This window comes from Aotus nancymaae, unplaced genomic scaffold, assembly GCF_030222135.1.
Source record: "Aotus nancymaae isolate 86718 unplaced genomic scaffold, 86718_ANA_hifiasm-v0.15.2.pri h1tg000016l, whole genome shotgun sequence".
NCBI lineage: Eukaryota > Metazoa > Chordata > Mammalia > Primates > Aotidae > Aotus > Aotus nancymaae.
The window spans coordinates 30,840,476-30,853,025 of record NW_026988428.1 but is presented as its reverse complement, the minus strand read 5'-3'; the positions used below and the strand labels follow the sequence as shown (position 1 = coordinate 30,853,025).

Sequence of the window (12,550 nt, the reverse complement as noted above, 5' to 3'; positions counted from 1 at the left end):
TGGTTTTCTTAAAGCAAACATAGGCCTCAGAAATCAAACTTTTAGTTGCTTTGCATCCCAAATGCAAAAGCTTTCTGCTTTCCTAAGCTGCTACCCATGGCACTTTTCAATTCACTTATGTCCGTTCTTGCTGAGCATTTCTTGTGGGCAAAGGCATGTGCTAAATGCTGGTGAGATATGCAAATGAATCAACGTAATTCTGCCCTCCACAAACTCATGCTCCAGATGGCAGACAGACAGGTAACACCTGATACAAGACAAATGGCCAAGTGATAGGATTGAACATACTTTGAGGACATTGGAGAGTGCGGGATGCTCTCTGACCAGTATTCTCTCAGGGAGATACTGGGTATGATGGGATTTGGACTGGCCTTGAGGAAAGGCATTTTTATCATAGGTAACTATGGGAATGAGGTCTCAAACACTGGAGAGTACAGAGTCTTCAGGGGGCCTCATCAAATCTGTGTGGCTGCTGTGGGAGTTTAAGAGAGTTCTCCAGTGTATCATGAGATACATCTGTCTTTGAACATATATTAAGCCTTGAATCTGGAATGTTCAGCTTTTGATTCTTTCTGAGTGATTGCTCTACAGTGTTTGAAACCCTCAAAGCTTCAGTTTGCATGATAAGAATCTCAAAGGCATGTAGCCCTGAGTTTGACCCTCAACTGCAAAACAGTCTTATCACCTTGAACTTATCACTTTACAATGGTGGACCAGCCTTTCTGCAATTCAGAAAGTGCTGTGGGATTTTGAACTTGTAAACAGAGAGAGAGAGATAGGAGGAGAGGTCATGGGGTTGGGATGTGAGTAGATAAGAGCTTTCCAGGCTTTTAGTTATGGCTGAGAGATGGGCACATGTGTTCATATGACAAGTGAAGTTTGTGGGTGGGGAAGGGGATGGCCTGGACTCTGGCTTTTGTTGGTCTCCCCTTTCTTTTTCTGATGTGTCAGTGACTTTCTGTGAACAGAAAGAACTATGTGCTTTTTAAAAAAAAAATTGCTTCAAAGTTAGGTTACAATATAAGCAGTACACAATAGTTCATTGGATGTTGAAGCAGATATTGACACATCAAGAATTATTTTCTCATTCATAGATAAAGAAAAGGAAGCCCAAAGAGGTTATTGCATTTTGTCTGGAGTCTCACATCTAGTAGGTGGCAGAACTCAGAGAAAAGCCCAGGTCTTTGTTCCTTCTTCCTTCACATGAGCAATTTGATGCACATTTTACTAGGGAGAACTGGAGTCATTTTCAAGGGACTTTGGTGATGAACACACAAATTAACATTCAGAAGCCTGTTCTGACTCCTCTTTTCTCCCCTCACCTCCCCTCCCCTCCCCTCCCTTCCCCTCCCCTCTCCTCTCTATCCTCCTCTTTTCATTTATTTTTTGAGATCGAGTTTCACTCTTATTGGCCAGGCTGGAGTGCAATGGCACGATCTTGGCTCACTGCAACCTCCGCCTCCTGGGTTCAAGCAATTCTTCTGCCTCAGAGGTGTAAATATGGAATAATGGCCATTGAAAATAAATCGCCCGATTCCAGACTTACCAATGTCCTTCAGCTCCATTTTTGAGTTACAAGGTCATATTTTCACTTTATTGCAAATTGAACAGAAGCAGTTTTACTACACAGCCAACAGGTTAGGAAGACCGCATTAAGTTTCAAACCTCTCCAGATTTATCTTGAATAAACTTGAAGATGTGTGTGTTTATAACCATTTTCAATGATATATTCCAACAGTCTTTGAATGGTCTGTGGACAGCTCTGTAGTGATCTCACATTGTTAATCTATGCACTCTGTTTGATTTTTCTGTTTTAGGACCAGATCTTTATGGAAAATGTAGGTGCAGTGAAGCAGCTGTGTAAACTAACTAATAACCTTGAGGAAAGAATAGAAGAGTTAGAAATATGGAACAAAAAGCTGGCCCGGCTCAAGCGGCTCAGTAGTTGGAAGTCTTCAGCCAGTGAAGCAAGCTCAATCAGGTACATGCAGCCAGGATTGCCACAGAAATTTGGGAAAGGAGAGAGTGAGCTCTTTCCAGAATAAGATCAATCTAAATGATCTTTTTGATCAAACAGCAACCATTATTTTCTGATCATAAAGTATGCATTTTTTTAGAATATTTTGAAGCACAATTGTCTTAAGTGATAACTTTCTTATTTTTTTTTTCTGTTGCTGTTTTAAAAGTAGAAAAAAAACCATGAGACATCTGTTTAATAGCATTTGTTATAGGAAGTGCTAAATTTTAGCACGAGGGCGGCTTCTCCTTTAATGAGGAGAAGTGGTCATTTCTAAATTTAGAAAACCATGTTTGGTCCTCAGGGGGAGAAGTTTTTGTCTTTTTTTTAATTGCTTAAGAAGGTAAATGCACGTTTCCTGGGGTTTAGTTTTGAGAAAAAAAGAAATGCAGTATTTAATTCATTCAGTTATGCTTACTAACATTCCTTTTCACAAAAGGAGCTCTCAATTGCCCTGACTTTTCCTTTTCAAATCATCACTATATTGCAAAAGAAATTCATACTGCTGTGTTAGTGATGGCCTGGGCCTTTGCCATATGTCTCCTGGAGAGGTATTTGAATAGTAACCAATTTTCTCTCTCTTTTAAAGCAAATGTAGCAGAGCTGTTAGTGCATCTTCTCCAAGAAGAGCCATTCACAAGAAAACCAACAAGGTAAACAGACAAATTTACAATAAAAGGAGATGGTATTTTCTATTTAGAAAGTCTTTACCGAAATTGGTCAAGAATTTTTTTCTCATTTGTTTGTTGAGAAAATCCATAATTTGTATCCTTATGTACTGCACATGTTTAAATATTAGCCTTCTAGTAGATATTAACCAGCTTTTTGAAGCAAAGTTTAGAGAAACGAATACAGAATATATCAATGTTAGAATTATTACCTGCAAGTTTTGTTTACATTGTCCCCTTCAGGCGAAGCTCAGCAGCTTCCACATACAGATGGCCTTGTGCTGCCAGATCTGTGTACATGCCTTGACCCCCACCCTCTTATCTTTGGCTTCAGGAGATCCCAAAGGGACTTCAGTTAATCCTCAAATCCCTCCTTTCCCTTTGCTATTTAGTACTAACTATGCAAATGGAAGAATAGGTATTCACTTCCTGGCAAAGGTTAAAATGTGATGGTTTTCTTAATGAATAAATAGAGCATTTATTAAGTAGGATAATATTCATAAAGTGAAGAGTAATCATTTATTAACTTGAAGGATACCCTCTCCATCACAGAGAAGTATCAGTAAGGGAGAAGCTACAAACACCCTTCCTAGCAGCACTTTGTAAGTAGCTACAAAACTCAGCTTGCTCCCTCTGATCCAGCAGTGGCCCAAAGGTGGCCCTTCCCTGGGGAAGATATTCGTGATCTTAACTGACACCCTGTTAAAGGTTGACCTGATATTTGTGCCACTGCCTCAGTTTACTCTGTACTCCTCATGCTATACTGTGTTGAATTATTCTAAAAGAATTCAGAAAGAATTCAAAATTCTTCTACTAAAAACGAGTAAAGTATTATGCAGCTGACAAGCTTCACAAATACCCAGGTAAAAACATACATAGAAGTGCTCTGGGGCAAGTTTCTCAACCACACTGGGAAACAGAGACAATTACAGTATTTACAAAGATGGTTGATAGGATTTAAATTAGGATTGAAGGAGCTGAAGCTCTTTGCACAGCACCCAGCACACAGTAGGTGACAACACAAAACACTAAAAATATCGTGTAGGAAAGGTGCCCTTTGGACTAAACCATTTTCAGTAGGATCGAAGGAATGGCATCCACACCCTGGCAGCCCTGATAGGTGCAGTTTGCTCACCTGCAATCTCTATAGCTCCCATCTTGCACCCATCTTGCAAAATAAAGAGATTGTCTTTATAGCATATAGTAGGCACTCAAGAAATATTTGTCAAATGAATACATGAGTGGGAAGCCCAGTATGAAAATATTCCCAGACGCATGAAATTAAAAAACATTTAAGTGGTTCAGTGTCTTGGATATGTGGGTGGGGTATGAGCTGGGGTGTGTTCCCAGGGTCAGGGACTCATATAGGCCTTAAAGAGCACCCATTCGACTCAGAGACCTCTTGCTGTTACTGTAGAGGGCGTGTGGGAGGCAGAAAAGATGAGTCAGATCTCTTCTAAGGAATGGCATTATAGCCAGGGAAAATATAAAGAACAGTTGTACCTGGATGTCATCAAAGCTGCAAAGGCTCAGAGTGTCAGGAGGTTTATGAGAGTTAAACCTTAAAGGAAGAGTAAGCTTTGGCCAGAGAGCAATGAAACTGAAGGAGAAGTTACAGATGGAATGCCATAAATGAAAGTCTGGTGGCTGGAACTGGCTTCCTTGAAGGATCAGGTGGGAGTTGTTTAGGGAAGATAGTAGAAGATAAGGCTGAAAACAAAGAAGGCATGAAGACCTTTTGAATATAACAATATCTAAGTTGTATAGTTTCCTTTTTTTTTAACAGACAGTAAAAAGGAGGCAGCATAGCATTGTGGTTAAGAGCATAGATTCTGGAGCCAATTTTTTTGTGAGGGGGTCCAAATTGCTGGTTGTGTGATTTATCAGCTGTGTGATCTTGAGTGAGAAACTTAGCCTTCCTGTGTCTTGTTTTTAAAATGGGATTGATAAAGGTACTGGCCTCGTAGGGTTGTAGAGGATTATTGTGAGGATTAAATAAATTGATATATGTAAAGCCCTTAGAAGGGTGCATGGCGCATGGTAAGTGCTGCTTAATAGTGTTATTAATGTGTTCAAACTCAGTATGTCAACGATTCTTATTTCAGATTTGTCCAGAGGGCTCAATAAAATACAAATAACCGAAGTACTTTCTCCCTCTGTGCTGACCTGCTAAGAGATCTCAGCTCTTTCTATGAGGTTTACTTTTCCTTCCATGTCACCACCCATCTCCTAGGTGTCCTCAGTTCCTTGGGGCCTCTGTAGGTCATTGATATGCTTGTGTGTAAGTGGGGAGTGGTGGTATTCTGGGGTAGGGTGGGGGGTCTTGTTAATTAGCAAATTGCTGCTGTGGGCAGTTAGTGGGCCTTACCAGATGGTAAGAAGCCTGGCTGAGCCCTGCCTTTACTTCAATACAGATCCCAATGCTGACCAAGATGGTGTTCATTCTGGAGGAAGATTGAGGTCTCTTGATGTAGCTCTCATTCAATCAATAGGGCTCCTCTTCTTTCTCTACCTCCAAGAGTTGTGGGTCATTCTTGCTATAAGTAGGACTCACGGTGAGATAGGAAGGTCCCCAGGATTCAAGTAAGAATTCACTGACTATTTGGAGGAGGAGAAGGAAAGAGAAAGAATGAACATGGCTGGGCATGGTGGCTCATGCCTATGATCCTAATGCTTTGGGAGGCCAGAGCAGGTGGGTCACTTGAGCCCGGGAGTTCAAGACTAGCCTGGGCAACACAGTGAGACTCCCATCTCTACAAAAAATTTAAAAATAAGCTGGATTTGGTGGCTATAGTTGCAGTTACCTGGGAGGCTGTGGTGGGAGGATCACTTGAGCACAGGTGATAAAGGCTGCAATGAGGCAAAATCATGCCATTGCACTCCAGCCTTGGTGACAGAGCAAGATCCTATCTAAGAAAAAAAAATGAACATGGATAAATACTTTTCATTATCCTACTTCTTACAGTTTCCTAACCCCCAGTCTCCCTGAAATAAAACCTCTTGAATCAGAATTTTACATTTAGGGCAGTTAGGGTTTTATCAAGCACCATGGTAATTCTATGCACACCTTAATTTGAGAGTCATTACACTGTTCATTGGCTATACCTAGTAACTCTGAAAAGTAGGTAGCCATTATTTTATTGTTCCTATTTTATTGATAAAGAAAATGAGGACCAATGACATTTACATAACTTGAAGACTCAGCTCCAAAAAAATGAGGATCAATGACATTTAGATAACTTGAAGATGCAACACCAAGTTTGACTCCAGGTCTTAGGCCATTTATATTAGGTCAAAGGATTTTGAGCAAAAGCATGGAGACTTAAAATAATTCAGCAGCTGTGGGGGTAGACTGAAGGAGACTATGCTATTTAACTCCAGTCAATTCAACAAATTTCACTGAGTTTCTTCTCTGTACAGTACACTATTAGGACGTCCTCAGAACAGTTTCTGTGAGACCTCTTGGTCATCAGAAGGATAACTCAGTTATTATAACCCTAAGGGTTTGTGTATGTGGTAAAAAAACGGTATAGTGAATCTAGTCCCCCACCCTATATTACATCGAAGAACATTTTCTTTAGTCAGATATCAGCCCAATAAATTAAACCAAGAACCAATTTAAAACTATTACCACCTTTTAATACCCTAATGACCAAAAGCATAACTCTGTCCTATATCGGCAGAAGGGAGCAGACATAATACTGCTTATTGCATTTATAGGAAACTCATATTTAAGTAGCACCTCATTTAAGATGGCAGAAAACCTCTCCTATCTCTTCAGCCAGATTCCCCAGCAGTTCCACAGCTGTCAATCTGTAGCTCTTAGCCTGTTCTCCATATGCAAGCTTTTATGCCAGTATCTATCAGTCCTAAAGCTTTGTCTCATTTACATTCTGGAGACTATAATTTACTCATTTTCATGTCTCCTATAGTGTTGTACATAATACTGTTCAATAAATATTTATTGAATGGATATAAGAATAAATGAGACACAGGCCCAGAGATATCTGTATATATAGGTGAAAAATTGAATACTGGTGTTGTAATTTAAGGAGTATTTAGTGGGATTTCATTCTATAAAATCCTTTTTTATCATTTGTCATGATACCTGAAATCGTTCCATTGGGATTCATCTCTTCATGTCTTGAAGATCTTTTGATTTTCAAGACTATCCTACTCAAAGAGTTGGACATCTGTGGTCTGACAATACCTTGTCTCAGGTCCCCCTTTCTCATAAAACTGCAAAGATAAGTGTCCAATGAGTGGCATAGACCATCGTCTGCAGGACGTCAGGGGAAAGAGGGATTGCTGTAACATAAAATTTCAAGGAAACGGAGGGACTTGAGATAGACTTTGAAAGAATGTTGTTTTCAGAGAGGCAGGGAGGAGGAAAGAGATGTAAATTGAGGCAAGCACTCAAACCGTCCCTAGAGAGCAGCAAATACCCCTGCTGGGAGTAATTCTCCAGGCTCCCTTCTCTCAGAGTTGCTAATTTATCACTGCTCATTACTGAACCTTTTTATAGGTTTATCTTTCAGGAAAAAGACAGGCATGTCCGAACTGGGTTTTCCAGACCTTGGTTATAACTCTGATTGCTGTGATGGCATTTTGGTAAGAAAAAGTTCACTGTTATTCTATGTCAAGCTCTTTTTTTCCTTCCCATGTTTCTTTTATCACATATGAACTGGGGACTGGCCTGTTTACTTTAAAGACAAGAAGCCCTTTAGACAAGGAACTTTGATAGTATAAAAATGAGGGAACCCTTCTTGAAAACTCATATTTTGAAGAAAATCACTGGCTTTCTGCATTTAAATGTGACTTTTTTTTTTTTTTCAATTAACTGCTATGTTCAGCAGCGAACTATGCTTTGCGTGCGTGCGCGTGCGCGTGTGTGTGTGTGCATGTGTGTGTGGTATCTTTCTTAGCTTTGAAAACGAAGAGTTTTCTCAAACTCTGTTTTCTTTTCTGTTGACTTAGGGGAAAGAAGTAAATAGGCAATCAGGTATAATCCACTCTCCCCTGGTCACTCATATTTATGATAACTCTTCTGGATTCTTCAGTGAAGGCCTTTTACCAAAGGGACACCAAGATGTACCATGTGATGGAGTTAAACCAAACCAATACAGTGAAGACAACAGTATTTGCTATGCAAATTGGGGAACTTTTGACACCATCCCTCCTTTGCAGCCTGCAAAGGCAGGAAGCAGCCTTTGCTAGAATGCAAGGCCCTTTCTCAGGCCTCTGGCCTTCTGCTGCTGTGATTCCCCTCCCCCACCACACTGGGCTTTTGAGACCTGGTCATCTTGCTGTGTTCTCTTGCCTATCTTCTCTGGGCCTTTGAATGCACCTGTTTTGTCCTTAGTCTGACTATTCATATGGTGAAAGGGTATTTATCTGTCACTCAAAAAATGCTTTGTTAGCATGGGAAAGAACGGCTTCTGGGGCTTGTCTTAGGGAAGACAATTATTCTCATGGGCAAAGCAAGCTGTGGTCTCAAGGTACTTCCAGTTTCTTGACCTAAAGCAATGTCCTAGCTAGAGAAAATAGTGTAGCTTTATCTGTGCCTTTCTCATTCCTTAGTGTTTTCACTTTTGACTTGCTACTGCCCACTGTAGGGAGATACCCAAGGATTTGACATCACTACCCAGAATTCCCATTAGAAGCCTTTGCACTTTTCTCTTTCTCCTAAGTGTGCTTGTCTTTTCTTGCTGGGACTCCCAACTCAGGAGAGTGTGAACCTCTATCTTAGTGGACATACTTAGCATTCTCTAGAGACACAGATTCCCAGCCCAGTGGAAAGGTTATAAGAAGTCTAATTTTAAGGTAAAGAGACTGCTTTTTAAACATGCTTCTTAGATCTTATGATTTCCAATATTGTTTACCACTAAGACCGTCAACGGAAGGTATTAGGTGTATTATCTTGCTTCTGGCCTGTGGTATACCTGAGCAGGGTCAAAACCAGGGTTTGCCCCCCAAAAATGAAGTAGATTTTCATTTCATTCTATGGTCCTAGAAGTTTTCTGGGGTATGCATTGAGGCAGTTGCTGGACACAAATCATAAAGAGTATTTTAGAGTTAGAATGGGGAGACAGAGAGTGGGAGAGATAGGAGAACAAAGAAGGGGAGACCGTGACACAGGACTTTTCTCAGCCTTTTTGCTGGACTCGCAGCAGGGTTGATCTGCCTACTTGGCCCACCGTGCTCAGCTGAGTGGGAGCACATGAGCGAGTGAATGTGGGGTTTGGGCAGCCACTCCAGGCACTGATACAGGAGCAAGCTCCATGCAGGGCCTGTGGCCAGACCAGGCATGTCACTCCCAGGGGAACACGGCAGTGCCCAGGCAAGGGTGCCTGGGACCCTGAAGCCCCAGGAAGGTGTTAGTGTGCTAATTAGCTGTTTTAGCTCTGCCATCTGCAGCCCAATGCACAGCATTGTGTTAGCAGCTCAGTTGACCCCTGGTCTTGTAGTGTGGGGCAGCTGCCCTCCACTGGCGAGGGCAAAGGGCCAATGATACAGCCTTTCTGGGCACCCACACTCAGTGGGTCCCAATCTCTTGTCCAGCATTCAAGAAGAATGAGGTCACACTGATGACTGAAGGGTGATGAGAGCGGAGAATTTTACTGAGCAAATAAAACAGCTCTCAGCGGAGAAGGGAGCTGAAGAGGGGATGGAAAGGTCAGGTTGTCTTCCTCGAAGTCAGGTTATCTCTTCCCTAAAGTCAGGTCATCTCTTCCCCAAAGTCAGGTTAGCTCTGTCTCTACTGACAGAGTCTGGGGTTTTTATAGGCACAGGATGGGAGTGGGGTAGGCCCTAGGTATTATTGGAGAAAGAAAAATTCGATTGGTTAAAAGGCATTATTCAGATAGAACCAATCAGAAGAGAGTAGGAAAACAAGACTAGACGTTCTCACTCTGGGCTGTGGGTTTCAGGCTGTTTTGGCTTGAAGGTGGGTTTTCACTGGGGACCCACCCCTGTCTGCCTAGGATTTATCTGTCTCCCGCCTCTGTTGACTGGACCACAGCAAACAATCACCATGATGACACTATAAATTCTATCTGACAGCATCTTTGGGGTTCAGCACCACTTTTCCCAGGCAGTGTTGTGCCTGCTGGGCAGTAACTAGCTGCTGCTGAGAACACTTTGGGAATTTGTTTTTTATGAGCAGAATTCAAACATATGGTGCTGTGTGTGTGTGTGTGTGTGTGTGTGTGTGTGTGTGTGTGTAAGTATCCTAATGGTAAATCCAGCACCTTTGATGGGGAGCAAAATAATGAGGAGTCAAGTTTGGAGAACCAGGTGTGACGTGAAACTGGCAAGAAGTCAAGTCAGGTAACTCTTTCAAGCCTACCACAAAATGGAGCTGTAAAGCTATCAGCAGACTTTCTGTGTGACTCGTGAGAGAGTTCTAAAGATGCCCCCCAAAGAGGAGAACACTAAGTATGAGGATTTTTGGGAATAGCTTCCCAAGGCTCAGAACCCTTAAGGAAAACTTCCATTAGGATATGGAAGTTTCGATGATGGGGGAGAAGACATCTTCCTTATTTTGAAGTCTCGCAGTGTGGAAACAAATACTTCCTTGTAGTTCTTTTTTTCCTCTGACCTATTCAGTGTATTGTGCTCTGAAGAGACAGGCAGCCGGAAGGAAGATGTCAGAGCAGCAGCCAGAGGGTTTGGCATCCACGGCTGATTAGACCTGTGCCGCCTTCCATCTCCCAGGGTGACAGTGCCAGTGCCCTCCGCTGGTGGGATACAAACTGCTCTGACTCTTTCCTGCAAGGAGCAGTTGCCTCCAGCAACGTACACGCTTCCTTTTGTAATCTTCCACTAGTGACAGGCGCCTCTGAGACAGCTTGCCAGGGCTGGAGGGCTGCTCTGTGGGAAAATCCAGCAGCATGGAGAAACCCAGGAGCCTCTGAGCTGCAGGGAGCCGAGGGCTTTTTCTCTCCAGGGCAGAAAGCATAACCGTGCTGGTTTCTATGGTGTTTCTGTCAGCCGTGGCCACCCCCTCCCCGCTGCTCCCATCTGTGTGGCCTGTGAGAGTACATCTCTGGCCAGCTGGATGTGTGAGATATATCTGGAAACAAATCTGCCACATAATGCTTTTTTTTTTTTTTGACAGTGCTTTGACGATAGTCGTCCTTTATATACTTAGCTTAAAAGATCAAAACCGACGTGCCCCAAATCTCCCTCCAAGGTGAGAGTTCAGTTCAATTTTCTGGCCTAAAATTCCTTTGGAGAGAAGGATTTTTGCAGGCATCTTTCTTTAATCATTTCATTCTTTTTATCCAGCAATATCACAAGCTCTCAGGAGCCAGCTCTGCTGCCCACAGCCACCTCCTCAGGTAAAGGCTTCACATTGCTCACCCTCAGACCCGGTTTCATGTGAACTGTCAACAGAAGAAACCAGCCTTTCAGGTTAACCTTGCTTCCCTCCCCTCTGCCCAATGCCTTGCAGCACCTAATACATCCCTGGCAACCACACCGGCCTCCTTACGAGTACCTGAAATCACTTTCTGTGAAATCCTGCCATGTCAGGAGACTTACTGCTGCCCCATCTGGGGAATGAAAAGAGCGTTTTCAAGTCCTGTGCAGAGACAATCTGAAGACAAGGAATTCCATCAGGGGCAATGGTCAGGTAAATGATGTTCGAAGAGAAGCAACTAGAGCTTTGAACTTGAGGTGGTTTTTCTTGTCACCGTTTGCTTAGATGGTCATTAATGGTTCCAGATAATGCTTCTATTTGGGGTGGGAAAATCTTTTAAAATACAAACACATAAGCTGGCAATCATCTGTAATGTTGAGCTCCTTGCCCAGGAATGAAATTTTGGTTGATTCAAGTACTTATAATTTTCACCAAGTGAAAGGTTCACTTTTGTCCATTGCCAGCAAGGATAGTAATAGTAGCACAAGTGAAGTAATTACATGCATGTGGGTGGATTTTCTTGGCTCATTTAGGATTTTTAAAATGATATGGTATCTGGGCTCTCTGCCCAAACCAACTAGGGCAAAATGTAAGAGACTTTGGAAACTCTAATTTAGAGTTCAGGGTGAGATTTAAGTCAGCAAAAAGCACAAGGTTGGCATTCCACTTTCAGAATAACTTTTTCTTCTTCTTCCTAGGGACACACACACATATACACAAATATAATGTTTTTCAAGTAACAGAATATTCATGTTAAAAAATTATAGAAACTTAATCAAGGACTTCAAGTGTAACCATATCCATAAGATTATATACAATTCTTCCAAATATATACTAATTTATTATTGTTTTTAGAAATGTTATTCTGTATACACATATTAATAACTATCTGAAGTAGTATTAATGATGATGCTAACAAGGATACATATTACTGTGGCTTACTGATTAGGATGCTGTCATAACAACAATTCTCAAATAACAGTGGCTTCCTATGGCAAAAATTTAATTCTGACTCACTGTATATATCAAATGTGACTCAAAAGTGGGTTATTGGTCATCATGTCATTTAAGATCTGGCTGATGAAGTCTCCATCACAATACTTATTTCCACAGTCTCTGTAGTAGTGGTAAAAGAACAATGCAAATTATGTACTGACTGTTAATAGCGTCCACCTAGGTTAACACATATCACCTCTGCTTATACTTTATTGGCCACAGCCGGTCACATCACGTTGGTCATGTCTAATTTTAAAACAAATGGAGAAGAACAGACCTAACGAGTCTGGAGAAATGAACCAAAATACTTATAAGTGTGCTAATGACCTGTACAGAATATGGTCAGCGGTTGAAATGTTGGGTACAATGTAATTTCCTTTCCCTTTTGACATTATTCCATATCCTAGTCTTGGTTAAATAACTTTTACAAATTGTCATCATCATCAT

At 41.7% G+C, this 12,550-nt stretch overlaps 1 protein-coding gene across 1 annotated transcript in view; it reads left to right on the top strand.

Moving 5' to 3' along the window:
* Window positions 1-12,550, top strand: part of MYRFL (myelin regulatory factor like) — a 122,738-nt gene that overhangs the window by 93,965 nt on the left and 16,223 nt on the right. Inside the window, exons 14-19 of the mRNA XM_012441352.2 lie at window positions 1,818-1,981; window positions 2,607-2,670; window positions 7,211-7,296; window positions 10,805-10,879; window positions 10,975-11,027; window positions 11,141-11,320. Of these exons, the coding sequence (XP_012296775.2) occupies window positions 1,818-1,981; window positions 2,607-2,670; window positions 7,211-7,296; window positions 10,805-10,879; window positions 10,975-11,027; window positions 11,141-11,320 (622 nt within the window). The remainder of the gene's footprint in view (window positions 1-1,817; window positions 1,982-2,606; window positions 2,671-7,210; window positions 7,297-10,804; window positions 10,880-10,974; window positions 11,028-11,140; window positions 11,321-12,550) is intronic.